General features: G+C 37.4%; 1 protein-coding gene across 1 annotated transcript in view; it reads right to left on the bottom strand.

Moving 5' to 3' along the window:
- Positions 1–22,456, bottom strand: part of SLC38A9 (solute carrier family 38 member 9) — an 83,591-nt gene that overhangs the window by 2,255 nt on the left and 58,880 nt on the right. Inside the window, exons 11-13 of the mRNA XM_044681085.1 lie at positions 17,742–17,855; positions 3,144–3,292; positions 468–557 (exon numbers count right to left, since the gene is read on the bottom strand). Of these exons, the coding sequence (XP_044537020.1) occupies positions 468–557; positions 3,144–3,292; positions 17,742–17,855 (353 nt within the window). The remainder of the gene's footprint in view (positions 1–467; positions 558–3,143; positions 3,293–17,741; positions 17,856–22,456) is intronic.

The following is a 22,456-nucleotide window of genomic DNA, read 5'->3' as shown; positions in this document are numbered from 1 at the left end:
TGGAGAGTTTTGACATCTACAGGATGCAAAATGTTAAATTCTCTCTTTCCATGTATACGTGTGATGTATATATAGATATCCACACACGTGTGTGTATACACACAGACACAGACACCTGTAACATATAGGTTTCTTTAAAAGAAGATCTCCACTTTTGACTTAAAAAAAGAAAAGGAGCAGAAAACAATAGCAAATGGTTAAGACAGAAGGAGTAATGATACTTAAGGCAGAAAGACTAGGGTCTCCTAAGAAGTTATCTTGCTTCCCTGAATACCACTGTCTCGAACAAACCTGATATGGGAGTGAATGAATTTTTTTCTTGATTTTTGCCAAAAGCTACCCCTCAGCTATAATTAGTTTTAGCATATTTGAAGAAATTACCTTGATATGAGTAAAATTAGATATAAGAAAAGTTGACTACTTCCTAGAAATAAGTGCTAAGAAAGCAAGGGATATGTGATCAATACCTTATGATTCCTCCTATGTTTGTGCAGAAATAGGACATGCTCACTCCAGCTCCCACGACAATGAGATTAAGAACTAGCACGTGGAAAATGCTAGAAGTCAACAGATAGTCATGGAAGAAAGAAATAAAACAAAAATCAAATCAGCATGTAATTCTTTTGAAAGAGAACAGCTTTCATTCTTGTTTCCCTAAAATGGCCCTGGCACACTTAAAGACAGTATAGTCATACATATAACTTCACCTTTTAGAATAAATCTGTTACTCAAATCAAAAGGGCACCAAAATGACTGTGGTTCTACTAGATTTCAAACCCTTTAAAGGTGAGCTATAATTTGAAAAATCATCTAAAAGCAATGAGTAATTCTTGATGCTTGAGAAACACACAAAGAAAAATGATTCTCAAAACCCAAATCTCCAGATAAAAGGAAGCCCTTTTAAAGTAAAGAATGATCATAGACTGATGAAACCCAGTGAGATATCCTGGAGAAAATGAAAAAGCATCAGGGGAAGCATAATTTAAAACATGCTTAAATAAACAGGTGGTCTGTTACATGATCCAGTAGATTGGAAAAATGTCTAGGCTTCCAGCCCATCCTTCTTGTCAGCTCAGGGACCCAACCTTTCATACAGATGTGGAGTGCTCCCTAACTGGGACATTGGTGGGGGCCTTTGCTCTTTGAGTTTTTAAAGAATGTGCAAATGCTCCTGTGGGGCTGATGACAGTGTCTTGGCTCATGCGTGAGGGGGCAGGCTGGAAGGGAGACGGACCCAAAGAAGAGCCTCCAAAAGCTCTTTCTGGCACTGGCTGGTTTTCAGGCAGGGCGATCTGCACTCAAAGGGCCATCCTTTGGCCCCTGCAGAGAGAGAAGAGCATAAAGAATGAAAGAGGATAAGCCAAAAGTTTTTTGGGGGGGCCCATCACTGAACTGTATTTATTTTATTTCAGCTGACCATAAATAATGCAAAGGGTGTAGGACACAACCAGAGCTCTGGATTTGATGAAATCCACCTTCCCACATGTGGAATGTTGAAGTTGTTGCTGCTGCTGTCACTAATTCCCTGAGGAAGGAGAATCAGTTGCTTGGAACTTTAGCATTAGCCAACTTATGACAAACTATTTTTAGTAAGAGCTATTCATTTAATAGATAATAAAGTTAGCATTTATAAAATGCCTACTATGTGCCAGGCACTGTGCTAAGCAATTTATAATTATTATCTCATCTTGACCTCACCACAACCCTGGGAGGTAGGTGCTACTATTTTATATTTTACACAGGGAAACTGAGGCAAAAAGAAATTAAATGACTTGCCCCAGGTCTGAGTAGCTGACTCCTAGCCCTTGTACTGTGCTCTGTAGCTCCCAAAAAATCACTTGCAAGTAGGGGCAGCTAGGTGCCATAGTAGATAAGATACCAGGCCTGAAATCACCAAAACCTGGGTTCAAATTTGGCTTCTGACACTTCCTAGCTGTATGACCTATGGCAAGTCACTTAACACAGATTGCCTAGCCCTTGCCATTCTTCAGTCTTAGAATGGATACTAAGAAAGTAAGGGTTTAAAAAAAAAAATCACTCGCAACCAAAACCCAAATTAAAGCAACTGCTAAAATCTTACTATTCGTAAATATGACTTAAAAACAAATTTTTTTTCTAATTTGATCAAAACCTGAAAACTTTCCCCCCAAAATACATGAAACCTAAGACATTATTTGGTGCAAATATGAACACAGAATAAAATTTGTAGAGCTTCAAAAGGCAGTAGACATTTTAACTTTTTTCCCCCAATCTGCTCTAAAATTAAAACATGGGTGTGCTCACAACCTCAATAGTATAAAGCTTAATGTACTGTACAAAAATTAATTTTCTGTTAACTTCTGAAGGGATTAATAATATTTTAATCATGCAGTGATAGGCAGTGTGCTGTAGCTTCTAATATGTGCTCAATTTTTCAGTGGTCCAAGAAATTCTCTAAGACTATAGGTCAAAGATAAGAGTTTTCTCCCTAAGGAGTTTCCAATCTGTAAAATCACATGTCTATCCTCCTTCCCAATCAAATCATTTTGTTGTTCAGTAGTTTCAGTCATGTCTGACTGCTTTCCATTTGGTGTCTTCTTGGGAAAGATACTTAAGTGGTTTGTTATTTCCTTCTCCAGCTCATTTTTCAGAGAAGGAAACTGAGGCAAACAGGGTTAAATGATTTGCCTGGGATCACAGTGTCTGAGTAGGTGTCTGAGGTCAGATTTGAACTGAGGAAGATAAGTCTTCTGGACTCAGACATAGCACTGTGTCACCTAGCTGTCCCAACCAAATGATAAGGTAATCCAATTAGTATCAGAGTCACTTAGCTCAGCTTCCTGTCTCTGAAATGGTGTGTAACTAAACAGACAACTGGGGTATGATGTTCGGCAAATTAACTTCTCCAGGCTTTAGGTTTCCTCAATCTATAAAATGAAGGTGTTGGGCTAGACAATTTTGAAGGTCTCTTCTAGCTTGAAACCATGATCTTGAAAATATATCAAGTAAAAAGATTCTAAAAACTTGTCCTGAGTAACTAATATAGAACTGTAGGAGAATTTTACTGTTTAAAATATTTTCTAGTTTGGGATGGCAAATTTAATCATACCCTTTATGTAACCTGACCCTCCAGAAATATTGTTGGCAAAGAAAAGAGGCCTTACCTAGGGTAAGTATCATTGAAGATATATCCCAATAGCTGGACACGAGCCAAGTAGCCCAAGAGTGGGTAAACAGTCATCATTTGGAACAGCAGAAATATCCTTCCAATGAACGACAAGATGTCATTGCTGGGGAAGTTATCTAAAAAATTCTAATCCAAGGACATCAGTAAAAAAAAATGTCAAAACAATTCTTGATGAGTAGATTGACACGCAAAACATGAAAAAAACAAGACTTGTTTTTTAGGGTGGGTACTAAGAGCAGCATAGCATATTATATTAGGCTTTTGTCTATTTGAAATGATTATTTTAGTTCATACTCTCTCATTCCTAGTAATTCTGTGGAGAAAAGCAATGATTTTTCTAATACCTCATGTAATTTATAGAGGCTTCCATCATTCAGCATTATCACCAAATGGAAAGGCCTAATTTTCCTACTTCCTGTTTCCACTTTTGCCTTCCCAAATGGCTTGATATTTGGAAAGTCTGTCTCACAGATTTGTTCCACACACGTGCTGGTTGAGAGAATTAGCTATAGGTTGATATAGGGGCCAGTTTGCTCATTAGAAATATAAAATTCCCAGTAAATATTCTGTATCTTAGAAAGAGATTCTGTAGCTAAGAACAGAAATTAACATCCAAAGCTGGTGTCAGAAGAGTAATTTAATTTTTTTCCCACCTGACTGAACCCTTAATTTCAATAGCATAGAAAAGCCCCAGTGAGAAAACTCCCTCTGCCAATCTGACCTACAGCTACAGTCAATTTACAGCCTGAGAAAGTTGCCCCAGGGTGGGGTGGGGGACTGAGAGGTAAATGACTTAGCCCTGGTCACAGTTAGGCTGGGTCAGATATAGGACTACATTTCTTACAGATTTTTTGACTATGACAATACTGCCTCTATAAACAGTGATAACCATCACTTGTTGGTTGTGATATTGGAAATTTGGGAGTCCCTGAACTAATTTTGAGGTCCCTGATCTAAACTTCCTGTGGACATTTAGGGCTCTTTCAAACTACATTTCCCATGATTCCTCTTGTGTAATCACATAGACAGGAAGTGTAATAATGTAGAGAGAAGTATAAAAAGGAAGTGCCTGAAAGGGCACACTCTCTTTTTGGCTGAAGCAGCATAGTGGTGGAGGTAATGGAGGGTCCTTTCAAACTAACTCTTAATATGGCATGTGGCTTCATTTCTCTAATGGATACCAACAAATCCTTAAAAACCATAATATTTTTAAATCTATTCTTTTATATCCATTTTATTTCTTACATGATCCCCTGGAGGTGGGCTTCCATCATCTTTCTCCAATGATCTAACTGCCAAATCCTCCTTGCCACCAAATTTCTCAAGCTTCCCCCTTCTTTACTTTCCTAAAGTACTTAACATCATTGAATGTCCCTTCAGACTGAATTAAACAGTAGGAAGATGGGATTATCTCTCCCCTATTTATTCTTTAGACTTTAGCCACCAGGAATGTATACACCCCACCCTACTTAAGGACTAAGTGTGGGGGGGGTCTATGACCCATGTGTGCTAGCGAGTGACAAATCAAAAACAACTGACTGCCCTCTGGGCAGTCTGAAGCAAGGTTAAACCTGCCATTTGTCCACGTAAAACTATAAGGTGGACACAGGAAGTGACGCAAAGAACTATCTTTTAAATAGGATGGTAACTTCCTGTGAGGAGGTTTTTGCCCTTTGAACTTAGCCTTGGAGCTCGGGCTTGAGACTTCAGACTGCTTCCCTTTGGACTGCCATGTGGGTGAGTGAAAAGGCTGGCTCCTTTTCCTTGGTTTTTCTGGAGGCACTAGCCTCCGGAGAGGCCCTTCGTCTTGGAAGAGGCCTCGTGGCTAGAAGTCTCGTTTAATTAACCTCTGTGCTCACCTTTGCTGGGCCTCTAAAGCCCTGCCTGGTTTGGATGTCTCTTCTCTCTCTGTCTCTCTCTCTGTCTCTCTCTCTCTCTCTCTCTCTCTCTCTCTCTCTCTCTCTCTCGTTTTCCTTGCTTTCACTCTTTCTTTTTGTAAATAAACCACCATAGAAGTCATTCTGACGAGTCTTTCATTTGGAATTGAGTTATCAATTCCTGGCTACCCTACTCTTAAATAATTTAGTCCAACCATAATTTTACCCTTAACAACAGTTATTAAATATCTTCTGTGAGCAAGGTACAGGGTTAGGCACTGGGGGTATAAAAGAAAAAGAAAGACACACAGTTTTTGGGAGCTCATATACTTTTGGGAAGAAGGGATGAACCACACACTATTGTTGTCATTGTTCAGTTGTGTCCAACTCTTCGTGAACCCATTTGGGATTTCCTTGCCAAAGATACTAGAGTGGTTTGCTCTTTCCTTCTCCATCATGAAGAAACTGAGGCAAATAGGGTTAAGTGACTTGCTCAGGGTCACACAGCTAGTAAGTGTCTGAGGTTGGACACAATTCGAACCCAGGTCTTCTTGACTCCCGGACCAAAGCTCTATCTCTATCCATTGGACCATCTAAGTGCTTTTGAAGATAGGATAAAATACAAACTCAGCTTGGCATTAAAGGCACTCTACAATCTGGCTCCAAGCTGTCTCATTAGATCCTTTTCACATTATGCCCCTTAATGAGTTACACATTCTAACCAAACTGTACTGAGTCATTTTCCTTATCAAAATCTAAATTCTCTTGCTTTCCATGCAGGCATACTCTAAACTTAGAATGCATTTCTACCCTTCTGCCTGCTGAAAATCTCTTCCTCCCAAATCCAGCTCAGGTTTCACCTCCCTGAAACTTTTCTTGATCACTTTCTCTCTTCTAACACCAGTCCCAAATTGGAAGCGATTTTCTCCCTCTTCAAATTTTCTTAGAGCACTTTGCTCAGATCTTATCACATTCTTCCCTTGAATCAAACTACTGAAATTTGTGACTATATTGCACTCCCCTCCGACTCCTTCAGGGCAGAGGCTAGTGACCTAGTACAGTATACAAACAAGCATTGCTTAAACTGAAGAAGTCATAATTTTTAGAATTCTTTTGGAATAAATCACCAGTGAATTTTATTACATGCCAATTGAGGAAGATTCCTTTCTGAAATTCAGAAGGAAATCATTTGTCAAATTCGGTTTGCCTCCAAACAATTCTCAATTCGTTTACATGTACGAGAGCTAAAATAATTCTCAGGACATTTGAAACAACAACAGACATTTTGACAACATTCTAAGGCTGTTATGAAATGCTTTCATTAAGTGTAAATAATCTAATTCCCATTTTAAAGATGAAGAAACTAAGGCTGAGAAGTAAAATCCCTTGTTCATGGCCACATATTCAGTACTGAGGTTCCCTGAATCCAAACCTAGCATTCACGCTCCTACACTATGCTTCCTTTCAAGAGAATTATGAAGCCTATTAAAAATCCATTTTTAGTTTAAATGAAAATATGAAATAAATATTTCCCCAGTCTAACTAATATCCTTTCCATATTTAGCTGAAAGAAGATGTTATCAGTACTTAGTCAAGCTTCTCAGGAAACAATGTCTTCCACTTAAGTTATTTTCCACTGAAATTCTCTTATGCTGACTCCTTCCAACTTCTATTTTTTTTTTTTAAAGGCAAGTGTGTAAAAGATCAAGGAGGAAAGCTATGGCCTCAGAAACTAGCTTAAGGGTGGTAACCAGATTTAGAGGAGAATATCTCAATTCTAGTTAAGATCTTTAACCTCTTCCCCATAAGGGATAAAACAAGTGACCAGAAGGAAGGGGTCTTTTGTGATCAGCCTTTGGGGGGTTAGAGGGAGTGGGGAAGAGGTAGATGAGGATCAGGAAGAGAGTACTTGAAGGAAATGGTCTTAGAGGACAGATTGCATGACTCTAGGGAAATGATTTTCCAATATTAAGCGACTATTGTTTTGGATTGATGACATGAAATACCTAAACCTGAGTGGTATAACTATGTTTTTCATATTGTGAAATTTTCCTTGGTCGAGATTACTATAGTCAATAATCATTTATTTATTTATTTCTATTATAAAGATATTTTATTTTCCTAATTACATGTAATAACAAAATGACAAACCACTCCAGTATCTTTGCTAAGAAAATCCCAAATGGAGTCCCGGAGAGTCAGGCAGGACTGAAAAACAACTGAAAAACAACAAATGTGCCAGGCACTGTGTAAATGCTGAGGATAAAAATAAAAGAAAAGCCATTGTTCTTGCCCTCAGGTACTATTTTTTATCATTAAAATTGATTGCACATGTTCATCTGTTACTGCTGATCATATTGAAAATATCTTTTCATAGTTATTGACAAATATTGCTATCAACACACTAGCATATTATTCTTTTTTAGTAAGTTTTTATTTATATCTTTTGTTTTAACATCATCATAATATATTTCTCTCTATCTCTCCTCATCCTAGAGGCCATCACTTATGACAAAAAATATTTAACGATGGAAGAAACAAAGGAAAAGTAGAGGAGAAAATCAGCACAACCATAAATATATTGAAAAAAGTTAAAAAATATGGGCAATGTGGAACATATTTTGTACCTCCCATCTCCATGATGGGGTGGGTTAGGGGTATTGCCTTATATCTCTTCTTTTAGGTCAATGCATATCATTTTAATTGAACCAAAAGCAAACTGGCTGAAACAAATCTATTTGCTCCATATGTTTCTTAGGTTGCAGCAATCAAACATGATTTAATTAACTCCCCACTGTAAATGGTGTCCCTTGCTTGGCTAACAAACTAGTCACTCAGAAACTTACTTGGGTTATAACAACTTCATTTTCAATTTTTATTTTTTCAAGAGATTCTGCTGTGATGAGATATTCAGTTTTAAATTTTCGAATTTTTCAGACTGTTGCTATCCTGTGAATGCAGAATGTTGACATATTTTTGCATTCTTTTAGCACAGTATATTGTCATTGTACTACACACGCAATGCTTTGGCCTCTATGCTATTGTTGATGTTCAACTGTTTTCTGTTATGTCTGACTCTTCATGACCCCATTTGGGGTTTTCTTGGCAAAAATATTGTAGTGGTTTGCCATTTCCCTTTCTGGCTCATTTTATAAGTGAGGAAACTGAGGCAAACAAGGTTAAGTGACTTGACCAGGGTCACATAGCTAGTATATGAGATCAGATTTGAAATGGGGAAGATGAATTTTCCTAACTCTGGGCCCAGCATTCTATCCACTGTGCCACCTAGCTGTCCCTTTGGACATCTAATCTTTTCTAAAAAAATTATTTTGGAATATTTTCCCATGGTTACATGATTCATGTTTTTTCCCTCCCCCCTCCCAGAGTCAATGAGCAATTCCACTGGGTTATACATGTATTGTTGTTCAAAACCCATTTCCATATTATTACTATTTGTACTAGGGTGATTGTTTACAGTCTACATTCCCAATCATATCTCCATCGAACCATGTAATCAATCATATGTTTTTCTTCTGTGTTTCTCCTCCCACAATTCTTCCTCTGAATGTGGCTAGTTTTCTTTCTCATAAGTCCCTCAGAATTGTCCTGGATCATTGCATCGCTGCTAGTAGAGAATGTACATCTAATCTGATAACAAAACAAGCCACACGCCACTGTGCCTTAAAAGCACGACAGTCAAAGTCCACTTTTTATTCTTGTTTTGACATGATGAGTATGTACTAGTAATTAAAAAAAAAAAGCCAATCTGGTAAAGTGAATGGCACTCAAAAGCCTGGAGTGCTAAGTCCCTCACTGCACTATGTAATGTGCCCAGCCACAGGGCTGTGTGAGGAGAGCACCACATCTGGTCTCTGTTGCAATGACTCGACTGTTGTGGTAGTTGTGAAAGCAGCCACAGACAATGCAGACTAATGAGGGTGACTGTTTCAACCAAACTAAATTTACACACTGAAAAGTGAATTTCACATAATCTTTTGCATGTCATAAAATATTTTTTTGACCATTCAAAAATGTAAAAACCATCTTAAGATCATGGGCCATGAAAAAACAGGCCATGGGCCAGATCTGAGTAGCGGGCCCTGGTGTAGAAGAGAAGAAAAGGCCCAGGACTGAGACCTAGAGTCCCCATGGTTAGCAGGTATAACCTGGAGGAAGATTCAGCAAAGAAGGGGAGGTTGGATAGAGAGGAGAGAGCCATGTTACAGAAACCTAGAAGGAGAGAGCATCTGGGATAAGAGGGGGACTGACAAAGTCAAAGGCTGCAGACAAATCAAGAGTGATGCCTGAGAAAAGGCCATTAGATCTGGTGATTAAGAGATCACAAATAACTCAGATGGGAGCAGTTTCAGTTGAATGATGGGTTTAGAAGAGAGTAAGAAGATGGCTTTTTCAAGCAGTTTAGCCATGGAAGGGAGAAGATAAAGGGCAGAGTCGGTGAGGATGGACGGATGAAGTCATGGGTCATTGTTCTTAAGAAGCGGGGAGACCTGGGCCTATTTGCAGGCAGTAGGGAGGCAGTCAGTGGACAGGAAGAAATGGAAGATTAGTGAAAGTACAGATGATAGAGGGGGGCAATGCTCTTAAGAAGAGAGGAGGGACAGGGATTGTGGGTGCACATAGCAAGGTTTACCGTGATAGGGAGAAGGACCACTTTTTCTTGTGGGACAGTGGTTAAGGAGGAGAAAGTGGAGGAAGACAGTGAGGTGGAATGTGGAGGGAAGAAAAAGAGGAAGAGCTTGGCAAAGGGCCCAGTTGGCAGGGTCTTGTGATGTTTTCCCCCAGCTCTGTTCAATACACATAAATAGGAATGAAGGAGGCAGGCAGGATGAGTAATCTGAGGTTGGGGTTGGCAAAGCACAACTGACTAGAAGTTAAGGAGACAAGGGATTCAAGCAGGAAGGATAATGGAGAATTTAACTGGCCTTCCAGGGGGCCAAGGTAGGATGAGTGGAAAGTGTAGCCAATAGGGGTGATGCTGGGGAAAGAACATCAGGGTGGAGGGACTGGAGGTCATGGTGAGGGCAGACAACAAGGCTAGGAAACAGGAGGCAAAGGAAAGATGAAAGATTATAATCAGATAAAGGAATTTCAGAGTTCATGAACATGGAAGCAGAACACTTGCTCATGCTGGCAAAATCAAAGGTAAGCTCAGTGTTAGAGACTGTCATGGGAAACAAGAAACTAAGGTGTTTGTGGGGAGCCTCAAGATGTATGTTGAAAGTTCCTATGAATGCTACTTCAAAAATGGCATAAGTAAGAGATATCCAAGGACTTGAGTGGACACTCAGGCTCTCACCCCTTCCTGAAGCAGAACAAATGCTTGAATTTAGAATGATAAATTAATGAATACTTTCTGGCAGGCTTGTAGCTGTGATGCAGAACACTATAGAATATTTTTTCTTGGACAGTTAAATGGGCCCTTCTGACTCAGATTCCTATCTCCTCTGTATAGAGTACCCTTTACTTACTTAGCTCATACAATAAAATTTGACGGTCTACCAGAAAAAAAATGTGATTCCCAAAGTGGGAGCCACTCCCCCCTGGTGGGTGCTGCAGTGATCCAGGGAGGTGGCGATGGCCACAGGTGCATTTATCTTTCCTATTAATTGCTATTAAAATAAAAAAAAATTTCCAGGGGGCTAAGTAATATTTTTTCTGGAAAGGGGGCGGTAGGCCAAAAAAGTTTGGGAACCACTGGGTTAAACCATTAATGGGCCAAAATTTTAATTCAAAAGACTACCACTGCCAAATAAACAGAAGTGAGAAGAACTTTTACACCTTTACAGGAAGTATTTTGAACAGAGCTATCCAGTTTTGCTGGCTCCTCATTTGGGCTCATGGAATTTGAGAGGAAGGCCAAGCCAGCCAGGCCCTCTAAGAGATATCTGTGAATATTGTCTAAGTCTATGTTTGAGACTATCTAATATGTGGCAGGTTCTGAGCTATGCCAGTATAGCTCCTCCTTTAACAGCTCCAAGTTACCTCCCACATCTGGGACTAAACCAATTTCAGCTGTGGACCTCAATGAGAAATGAGGCCAATCTCATTACTAAGTAACAGGGATATTTTCCTTCTCCTTAGTCTTAAACAGAAGATTATGTTTGGGACTAGCAGTCTGGTTGGCAAGCTTCTCCCTCCTCTGGCAATTCCACACTCTGTGGCTCTCTGTCTAGGGATCTCCAACTGGCATCAAGTATGGTATTTTCTTCACTCTTTTGTTTGTTGGGAGCTTATTTAGTGTCTATGAATCTGCTTTAAAAACCTAAGAGTAGCTGACTTCAGAGTCAGTGGGTCTTCCACATTACACTTGTCAGAGACTTCTCCAGAAGCCCCTGCCTGCTCACTCTGGAGATGCTCCTAGTCATCCTTGGGCCTCTCTCTTGAAAGTGTTTGATCTCAAGGGGTCAGGGTCTCTGGACTGGAAAAAAGAACAAGGCTAAGTTCCCAGTAGTGGTGAAATTAGGTTCCTTTAGTCAGTGAGTTTTGAAGACTGCCCCATCCTGTGCAGAGTGAGGCAAGCACTGAGTGTCCTAATTGGAAAAAACCAGTGGGAATCTCAGAATGGTGAACAGAGAGGGCAAAAATATTTTTTTTTCTAGGAAATGCTGACATTTGTGCCTTAGCCAATAATGAAATAAAACTTGTAAAATATTAAGATAAAATGAATTGGCTAAAGTTTCTCAAAAGAAAGATCTGCTCAAAGTAGCTAGGTGACTCAGTGAATACTAGATCTAGAGATGGGAGTTCCTGGGTTCAAATGTGATTTCAGACACTTCCTAACAGTGTGACCCTGGGCAAGTCACTTAACCCCCATTGCTAGCCCTTAACACTCTTCTACCTTGGAATCAATACAGAAGAAGGTAAGAGGAAAGGAAGGAAGGAAGGAAAAAGGAAAGAGGGAAGGAAGGAAAGCGGGGGGAGGGAAGAAGAAAGGAAGGGAGGGAGGGAAGGAGAAAGAAAGATCTGCTCATCAAAATTAAGAGTATACTCAATAGATTTTTGGTCATGTGAATGAATGATTATAATGGACGTGCTTTTTTCATCCTTTTCTGTGTGTCTGTTAATAAATATTGTAACATATGAATATTATATAATAAAAAGTAAAGTTTTGCAATGAATTTGAGATGTATAATACATTTGTGCTAATTTGCAAAAAGAAACAATGGAGGAAAAGAAAACTAGATCTGAAAAAGAAAAGTATAAAATTACAAAATGAATAATTAGAAAATGGTATACTAAATTGATTTATGAAAAGAAATGCAGTTCTGTGATTTGCAAATCTTAGTTTGAATTAATCAATGTTGAAGAAGTAAAAGAAATGAGATAATTTATACTGGGTACAGACTGGAAACTCGATTAAAGGCAGTAAAAAGTGTACAAAGGAGCTCTTAAAAGTACAAAATCTAAAAATGTAACTCTACATAGACTGGAATTAATTCATCTAGATCCAAGACTTCAATGTCTAATTCCCTAACAAGACAAAAATAGAACAAGTGATTTTTCATTTAAACAAGGCTTTCATTTTTGGAATATCCAGGATAGGCCAAAAGAAAGTCTATATTATTAATAGTTAAACATTTATATATACAATTATATTTTTTTTATTCTCTATCTAACCGATCCATTTCCTCCTATAGCTAAAAGATATGAAAATAAAATTTAATTTCAAAGTGGGGAAAATAAGATATGAAATGACAAATTTTAATAGAGTAATAAACCTTACCTTGAGAAAGGCAAGATCAAACTATTTCTTTTGGGGATTGGAGGTTGGCATAAATCTTTCCCAACAGTTAAAGACCATATACTTAATCCCATTCTTTACAGGAAACATTTTCTAACCCCTCTTATTGATATGGTCAATTATGCTGATAATTTTCCCTATACTGAACCATCACTGTATTGGTCATAGCGCATGATCCTTGTGATATATTGCTGTAATCTCCTTGTTAGTATTTTATTTAAAATTTTAGCATCAATATTCATTATGGATATTAGTCTATAATTTCCTTTCTCTATTTTTTCTCTTCCTGGTTTAGGTATCAACACCATATTTGTGTCATAAAATGAATTTCGTAGAGTTCTTTCCTCAGCTGTTTTTCTACATAGTTTACAGAATACTGAAATTAATTGTTCTTTAAATGTGTGGTAGAATTCACTCTAAGTCCTCTTAACTCCAGTGCTTTCTCTCTTTTAATTATCTCCTCTCTATCCTGTACATAACTTGCTTTGTATATATTTATTTGGATGTCATCTTCTTCCTTAGATTGTGTAAGCTCCTTAAGGGCTTTTTTTGGGGGATCATCAGGGCACAGCACAGTGCCTGGTACATAGTAAGTGATTAATAAATATTTAATGATTTACTGACAGTTAAAAGGACTGCCAGAAAAATATTCATAGCTATGCTCTTTGTGGTGGCAAAAAATTGGAAAATGAGGGGATGTCCTTCAATTGGGGAATGACTAAACAAATTGTGGTATATGCTGGTGATGGAATATTACTGTTGAAAGGAATAACAAACTGGAAGAATTCCATGTGAACTGGAACAACCTCCAGGAATTAAAGTAGAGTGAAAGGAGAACCAGGAAAACGTTGTACACAGAGACTTATACACTATGGCACAATCGAATGTAATGGACTTCTCTACTAGTAGCAATGCAATAATCCAGGACAACTCTGAGGGAATTTATGAGAAAGAACACCATCCACATCCAGAGAAAGAACTGTGGGAGTAGAAACACAGAAGAAAAACAACTGCTTGATCACATGGTTTGATAGGGATATGTTTGGGGACTCTAAATGATCACCCTGATGCAAATATTAATAATATGGAAATAGGTCTTGATCAATAACACATGTAAAACCCAGTTGAATTGCACATTGGCTATGGGAGGTGGGAGGGAGGAGGAGAGAGAAAGAACATGAATCTAAAATTTTCTAAATTAATTAATTAAAAAAAAAGACTGTCATCTGCATGGTATTAGTAGCATTAGCACTTCCAGTCATGTCAATAAACAATGATCAACCACCTACTTTATGCTAAGTCCTAAAGACACAAAAAGAAGCACAAAGCAGTCACTGCCCTCAAGGAGCTTCCAATTAAACAAATATATATAAACAAGTTAATTGCAGGATAAATAGGAAATAATTAACCAAAGGAAGGCTCTTATTTTTAAAGAGAAGTTAGAGAAAACTTCCAGTAGGACATGGGAATTTTGTTGGGACTTAAAGGAAACCAGGGAGGTTAGCAATCAGAGTGGAGGAAGGAGAACATTCCAGGCATAGGGGAATAGTCAGAAAAAGTGCCTAGAGGTTAAGAGATGGAGTGTCTTGTTCGTGGAACAGCCAGGAGGCCAGTGTCATTGGATTGAAAAGTACACATTAGGAAGTAAGGTGTCTTAAGACTAGAAAGGTAGGAGGCAGCTAGGTTATGAAGGGCTCTGAATGCCAAACAGAATATTTTGTATTTGCTCCTAGAACCAAATGGGAAGTCACTGGAGTTTTACTGAGTGTGTGTCTATGTGTGGGAAGGACATAAGATTAGCTCTGTGCTTCAGGAAAATCACTGGTGGCTGAATGGGTTGGAGTAGGGACAGACTCCAGAGGACCACCCGCAAGGCTATTGCAACAAACCAAGGATGACGGAAGGTTCAAGATATGCATGTTAATGACCATTTTAGATAGCAAGTATCTCATTCCATCTTTTTGAGTTTAGTTGTATACTGCATGAAGCCATCTGTTTCTGGGAAGCATTTACCCCTGATAATTCTGAGTTAAAGAGGTCTATTATTAGATAGTTTTTGTAAAATTATTGATAATGATGTCTCAGTTTTGTGGCTAGGAGCATCTTAGTGAGAAGAGTTTTCTCCCTCAGGGAGCTGAAGTTAGTTTTGAAATTTCTCATGATTTCCAAGCTTAATATTACATATACTACTACTCTTATGGATTTGGAAAAGTAGATCTAATTATGTAGCAACCTTTAGAATTGAACAATTTAAAATTTGGATTTTTATTGAGTTCGACAAATTAGCAACAATTATTTGTTTAATTACAGTTTATCTGTGCTCTGGATGGGAACTACTGATGCTACATCTTTATAGCTATAAGATTAAAGGTGATAACTAATCTAGAATGATTTCTGAATATAATGAGCACAGTATGCCAAAAGTGGAACACAGATGCATGCAATATTTTTCCATGTAGATTTTTGTGTGTGTGTGATTTGAAAATTGTTAATTATTTTAGAATATTTTTCCATGGTTACATGATTCATGTTCTTTCCCTCCCCTCCTCTTACCCCCTCCTGCAGCCAACGAGCAATTTCCACTGGGTTTTACATGTATCATTGATTAAGACCTATTTCCATATTATTAATATTTGCATTAAAATGATCGCTTAGAGTCTACATCCCCAGTCATATCACCATTGAACCATGTGATCAAGCAGTTGTTTTTCTTCTGTGTTTCTGCTCCCACAGTTCTTTCTCTGGATGTGGATAGCTTTCTTTCTCATAAGTCCCTCAGAGTTGTCCTGGATCATTGCATTGCTGCTAGTAGAGAAGTCCATTACATTCAATTGTGCCACAGTGTATCAGTCTGTGTATAATGTTCTTCTGGTTCTACTCCTTCCTTTCACTCTGCATCAATTCCTGGAGGTCTTTCCAGTTCACATGGAATTCCTCTAACTCATTATTTCTTTTAGCATAGTAGTATTCCATTACCAACAGATACCACAATTTGTTCAGCCATTCCCCAATTGAAGGGCATCCCTTCATTTTTCAATTTTTTTTGCCACCACAAAGAGCGTGGCTATGAATATTTTTGTACAAGTCTTTTTCCGTATGATCTCTTTAGGATACAAATCCCGCAGTGGTATGGCTGGATCAAAGGGCAGACAGTCTTTTAGCACCCTTTGGGCATAGTTCCAAATTGCCATCCAGAATGGTTGGATCAATAATTCATAACTCCACCAGCAATGCATTAATGTCCCAATTTTGCCACATCTCCTCCAATATTTATTACTTTCCTTTGCTGTCATATTAACCAACCACCTCAGAGTTGTTTTGATTTGCATTTCTCTAATTACAAGAGATTTAGAACACTTTTTCATGTGTTTATTGATAGTTTTTATTTCTTTATCTGAAAACTGCCTATTTATGTCCCTTGCCCATTTATCAATTGAGGAATGGCTTGCTTTTTTGTACAATTGATTTAGCTCCTTATAAATCTGAGTAATTAGACCTTTGTCAGAGGTTTTTGTTATAAAGATTTTTTCCCAATTTATTACTTCCCTTCTAATTTTGACTGCATTGATTTTGTTTGTACAAAATCTTTTAAATTTAATGTAATAAAATTATTTGTTTTACATTTTGCAATATTTTCTAACTCTTACTTGGTCTTAAAATCTTTCCTTTTCCATAGACCTGACAGGTGTACTATTCTATGTTCACCTAATTTACTTATAGTTTCCTTCTTTGTCCATGTAGATGTTTTGAAAACACATTCAATTGGATTAATGTGATACTGTCAATTAATTTTGTTTTTGTGTTTTACAAATAAAGTTAATGAGATTCTTTTATACTAGTGTTGTTTTTAAGTTTCTTGCATTATAATTTTGGAAAATACATAGAAATATTTTAAAATTTGGAGGACTATCTGCACCTTGATGTATTAGTAATATTAGACTGTTAGATTATTTATATGAGTCCTGACTGATTTATGAATGAGAAGAACTGCATATTAATAACTTTTTTCTGGAAGATAGCATTCTTCCTTTTGTTAGAGACTGTCTTCAGCATTCAAATATGCATGCTCTGGTTTATCAAAGAATCATCCTGGACTTGGTAAATAGTTGAGGAGATTTTGGGAAGTAGGAAATGATATCAGCATACTTTGAAAAAATTTCAGGAGCCGTCTGAATATTTTGAATATAAATGAAATGTGAACCAGACTGTCTATACTGTATTTAAATGGGACATTTTGTGATTTGTAGAGATATAAATCATACTGTTACACCCTATTCAAATGGCATTGATTTTATCTTTGTTTTTGTTCAACTTGCATCAATGAATGTTTATAATAGGTCCTAGTATAGTCCTCAGGATCCTCTAAATCAATAGGAGACTAGTTTGTTACAAGAGTAAAAAAAAAGTCCAATTGAAAAATTCAGACTACAAACAAACTCTGAAACTTTTGTTTTTATAGACTGCATGAAGCTCATATTAAGGGATTTTTCAGAAAGTACTATCCAAGAACCTGCCTATCAATTTAGGAAAAAGAGATTGAGACTGATTTCCTAGCCAAGATTTATAATCTTTTCTCCAACCCTTCACAACAATCATTACTTTAAGCTTTATTTTTTTTCTGATCTGAACATTTTTATTTTAATTAATTAATTTAGAATATTTTTCCATGGTTACAAGATTCATGTTTTTTCTCTTCCCTCCTCCCACCCCCATCTCATAGCCAACAAGCAATTCCACTGGGTTTTACATGTGTCATTGATCAAGCCCTATTTCCATATTATTAATATTTGCACTAGGGTGATCGTTTAAACTTTATTCTTTTTCGGTTTCTCTTTGGAAGTGCTGTAGAATTTGTGTAACCTGTGTAGTTCTTAGAAAAAGAAACATACTACGATATACAGGTATAAACTCTTGTGTATGGTGCTTTTTTCCTTACCTGTTCAATGCATTCTTTGGATAATGGTGGAGAGGGAAATGAAGCAAAGGCCAGGATACCAACATAGAGGTATGTTAACATCACCAGCAAATAAGCAATGGACAGATCCCTTACCTGCAAATAAAGGATCTGATATGTTTATTCTATTAAAAGCAGGCTAAGGTGACTGAATAATATAAAATTACATTCCAAATAAGTTCCAAATGGACCTCTCATTTTTCTTCTTTTAACAATCCTCACTCAATTTACCAATTGCACAACCAATTATAACTACATAAAACAGATGGCAAAAAGGAAATTAAAGTGATAATGCATATGTTGGGATATTGACATACCCTAAAAGGATGTCAACAAAATTAAAATTCCTTACAATTGGCCTCCTGTGCATGCATCTACTTTAGCCCTAATTCCTCTACTTAGATACCTATGGAGAAAATATCCCTTCTTGACCACCATTCCCCTAATATATGTAGTCTCACCCATTATAGTATAAGCTCTTTGAGGGCAGGGACAGTCTTTGCATTTGAATATGTAATCCTTAGTACTCAGCAAAATTCTTGCCACATGGTACCAAACTAAATACATTTTTTTATTCAATTAGGAAATTAATGACATTGTAGTCTAATGCTACAGAAGCTCTGAATTATTTTATTCAACAAATAAGTCAGTGGAGACTAACATTAAGTATAAGTTGAAACAATAAAATTATTACACAATTAAATTAACTTATTTTTACAAATCTTTACAGCAGACCCACAACAAAAAGAAGTGGGCTATATGATATTTAATAAAACAGGAAGACTAGCCAAAATATTAGACAGTAAGCAAGTATTAAAGACATGTTTAATAAACCTAAACAACAAACAAAACAAAATCAAGAGCCAGCTGTTCAAACAGCTGTACAATGTTATTGTTGGATTCAGTAAACATATACAGAATATTAAATAAAGTGGATTGCTTCCATCTGTTGTTGCCCTCACTCTCTTGGCCCCATGCAAAGTAAAAAGTTTCAAGACGTTTAATGCATCCATCTGTTAGCGCCAAGCTGTAGAGACTCTATGTCTCACCAATCTGCAATCCATCAACACTAAAAAGTTACAGTCAAACACTTCAGCACAACAAAATTATGGCAAGAATCCTATTTTCTCTGAACATAAATTATTACTTTGAAATCTAAGGAAACAGACTAAAGAACCAATATGTATATTATCACTGTAATTTCCTTTCCTTCCATCTACTTTATATTGCCCAAGTTGATAGTACAATAAGAAATCTGTCCTTTAACCCATAGTACTAACAAGAGAACTTGTTAGTACTATGTAACAAGAGTACTAACAAGAATGCTTAGGGTATGCTGATGAAAGGCCCAGCCATGGCTGGGGATGGCAATACAAGGAGCATTCTCATTCCAGCCCAAATACAAGTACCATTGGTGCTCTGATAGGGGAGGGAGAGATGTTTCAGATAAGCCCTCAGACCTGCAGGTGTCAGATTATAATGGGTACCCAGAGACTGTTTCGACTTCTACTGGGAAGGCTTAGGGTTGCAGGGTCACTTCCTCTCACTCCAGGCCTTGAAAGCTCTTTGGGTCCAACCAAATGAAGAATACTGAAACACCTAGCTGGGGGTCAGGAGATTTGTTTTTGCTCTCTAGTGGGATGAGAGAGGAGGCTGCTTATGACTGGGAACAATAAACAAGTCTAAGGAGGGAGGCCAATCCTAAGGGGAAGCGGTATGGTCCAAGCTGAATTCCTTTTAAGGAAAAAAAGAATATTATGTTTTGTTTCAATCAGCAAAAGTGTCTTCTCACCCTCCCTTCCCTCCAACTGAGACAGAAAAGCAAAACCCAGTACCAACATTGTCAATTAAAACAAAATTTCACATTGACTATGTCCAAAAAAAAACCTGTCTGCACTTTCAACCCTTTATTTCTCCATCAGGCAGGGCATTCTTGCTTATTAGTTTTCTGGAATCATGGTTAATCATTATACTGATAGGATTTCTAATTCTTTAAAAAAAATTTTTTTTACCATTTTGCTCATCGTATAAATTGTTCTCCTGATTTTGTTCATTCTACCTCAGTTCCTACAAGAGTTCACAAGTTTCTCTGATATCCTCCCCTTCATCATTTCTGATAGTGGAAGAGGATTCCATTACATTTATGTGTATATTTACATACTGGCTTTGCTTTATTCACTCTGCATTATTTCTTGTCTCCCCATGTTTCTCTGAATTCTTCATATCCATAAATTTTTTACAGTGAATTAACATTTTTTTAAAAATTACACATAATCAGCAAGAATGTGCCATCTCTTTTTCCCACCCCTACTCTCCAGTTGAGAAAAAAAAAAGACATAACTCTGGTAATAAACATGCATAGTGAAGCAAAATACATGTCCACATTGCCTATATTAAAAATCTTATTCTGCACCATGAGTCCTTCTCTCATGATGTGGGAAGCATGTTTTATTATTAGTCCTTTGGAATCATAGTTGATTATTATGCTGATCTGTGTTCCAATACTTTCAAAATTATTGGTCTTTACTGTATTGATGCCATTGGGCAAGTCCTAGTTCTGTTTACTTGACTTAATGAGTCCATACAAGACTTACCAGGTTTCTTCAAAACCATCCCCTTCATCTTTTCTTATAGTACATAGTATTCCATTGCATTTATAAAGCATAATTCATTCTCCCATTTGTTCAGTTCTTTCTACTCAGATTTCTATTCTTTACCACCTTATGAGGGGTATAAATTTGGAAATTGATTTTAATTCTATTTTAAAGACTTAATCAATGTACCCCTTCTCTAATTCCCCCTTCTCATTTCTTTTTCTCTTCTTTCCCTTGAGTGACACATATTTCCATACCCCAACTAGATGTATTCTTATTTTCTTTTACCAGCTTGGAGAGTGAGGTTCAAGTGTCAACTACTCACCCAATCCTCTTCTCTCTGTATAGATGCCAATGTGTAAACCTAAATTATGAGATAATTTTCCCAAATTTTTCCTTTCCCTCCCTCCTTCCTCTGTAGTCTTCTTCCCCTATTTCCATTCTTTTCTTACTATCATCAAGACTTAACAGATCCACTCTCAGACTCTGTTTAATTAGATTCTTTATAGGATCCCTGACGTTATGGCTCAGAGGGGACACATATATCATCTCTCTGTATTTGAATGTAAGCAGTTTGTCCTTTTTCAGTCTTTTACATTCACATTCAAATTTTTATGTTTCTCTTCCCTGCTGTGTTTTAACTTCAATCTCTATGGCTCTGTTTTTTTTCATTAGGAATGCTTGGAAATCCTCTATTCCTTTAAGGATTTCTCCCTCCCCCCAATCCTTGTAGCAACTGTATTCGAGTTTTGCTGAGTAAGGCATTTTCAGCCACCATAAATAAGTGTTTACAGCTTATAGTTCTCTCTTTCTCATGTGTGTGTTTCTTAGAGCTGAAAATAATTTACCAGTAAAACTTGAGTATAATGCTCAGGAAATATGCATGCATGTATGTATATTCTTTGCCTTCTAGAATACTATATTCCAAGTTCTCTATTCCTTTATAGTAGTGACTGCTACATCATATGTGATCTTGACTGTCTCTTCAGAATACAAATGCTTTCTTTTTGGCTGCTGATAGTATTTTTCTTTGACATGGAACTCTGAATTTTGGCTATAATGTTCCCGGGAGTTTTAATTTTGTTTGCCTTCTAAAGCTTTTCCTAACTAGGCCCAGTTTCCAGTCTTCTTGTATCTCTCTGCCTCTGCCTCCCCACTAAACATACTTTGTGATCTAGTGATGTTGGATCCTTTACTGCCCCTCCAACAAGATACTCCATCTCTTAACTCTGGGCATTTCCACTGGTTTGGAATTCTTTCCCTCCTTATTTCTTTTTTTTTTTTTAATTTTTTAAACATTTATTAATATTCATTTTTAACATGGTTACATGATTCATGCTCCTACTTTCCCCTGCACTCCCCCACCCATGGCCAATGCACATTCCCACTGGTTTTAACATGTGTCATTGATCCAGACCTATTTCCAAATTGTTGATAGTTGCATTAGTGTGGTAGTTTCCAGTCTGCATCCCCAATCATGTCCTCCTCAGCCCATGCGTTCAAGCAGTTGTTTTTCTTATATGTTTCCTCTCCTGCAGTCCTTCCTCTGAATGTGGGTAGCGTTCTTTACCATAAATCCCTCAGAGCTGTCCTGTGTCATTGCATTGCTGCTGGTATAGAAGTCCATTACATTTGATTTTACCATAATATATCAGTCTCTGTGTACAATGTTCTTCTGGCTCTGCTCCTTTCACTCTGCATCAATTCCTGGAGGTCTTTCTAGTTCACCTGGAACTCCTCTAGTTTATTATTCCTTTTAGCACAATAGTATTCCATCACCAGCATATACCACAGTTTGTTCAGCCATTCCCCAATTGAAGGACATACCCTCCTTTTCCAGTTTTTTGCCACCACAAAAAGCGCAGCTATAAATATTTTCATACAAGTCTGTTTATCTATGATCTCTTTGGGGTACAAACCCTACAATGCTATGGCTGGGTCAAAGGGCAGGCATTCTTTTATAGCCCTTTGAGCATAGCTCCAAATTGCCAGCCAGAATGGCTGGACCAGTTCACAACTCCACCAGCAATGCATCAATGTCCCAATTTGGCCACATCCCCTCCAACATTCATTACTCTCCCCTTCTTTCATTTTAGCCAATCT

This window comes from Gracilinanus agilis, chromosome 1, assembly GCF_016433145.1.
Source record: "Gracilinanus agilis isolate LMUSP501 chromosome 1, AgileGrace, whole genome shotgun sequence".
Lineage (NCBI taxonomy): Eukaryota > Metazoa > Chordata > Mammalia > Didelphimorphia > Didelphidae > Gracilinanus > Gracilinanus agilis.
The sequence above is the reverse complement of the archived record's forward strand: the minus strand, read 5'-3'. Positions and strand labels throughout refer to the sequence as shown.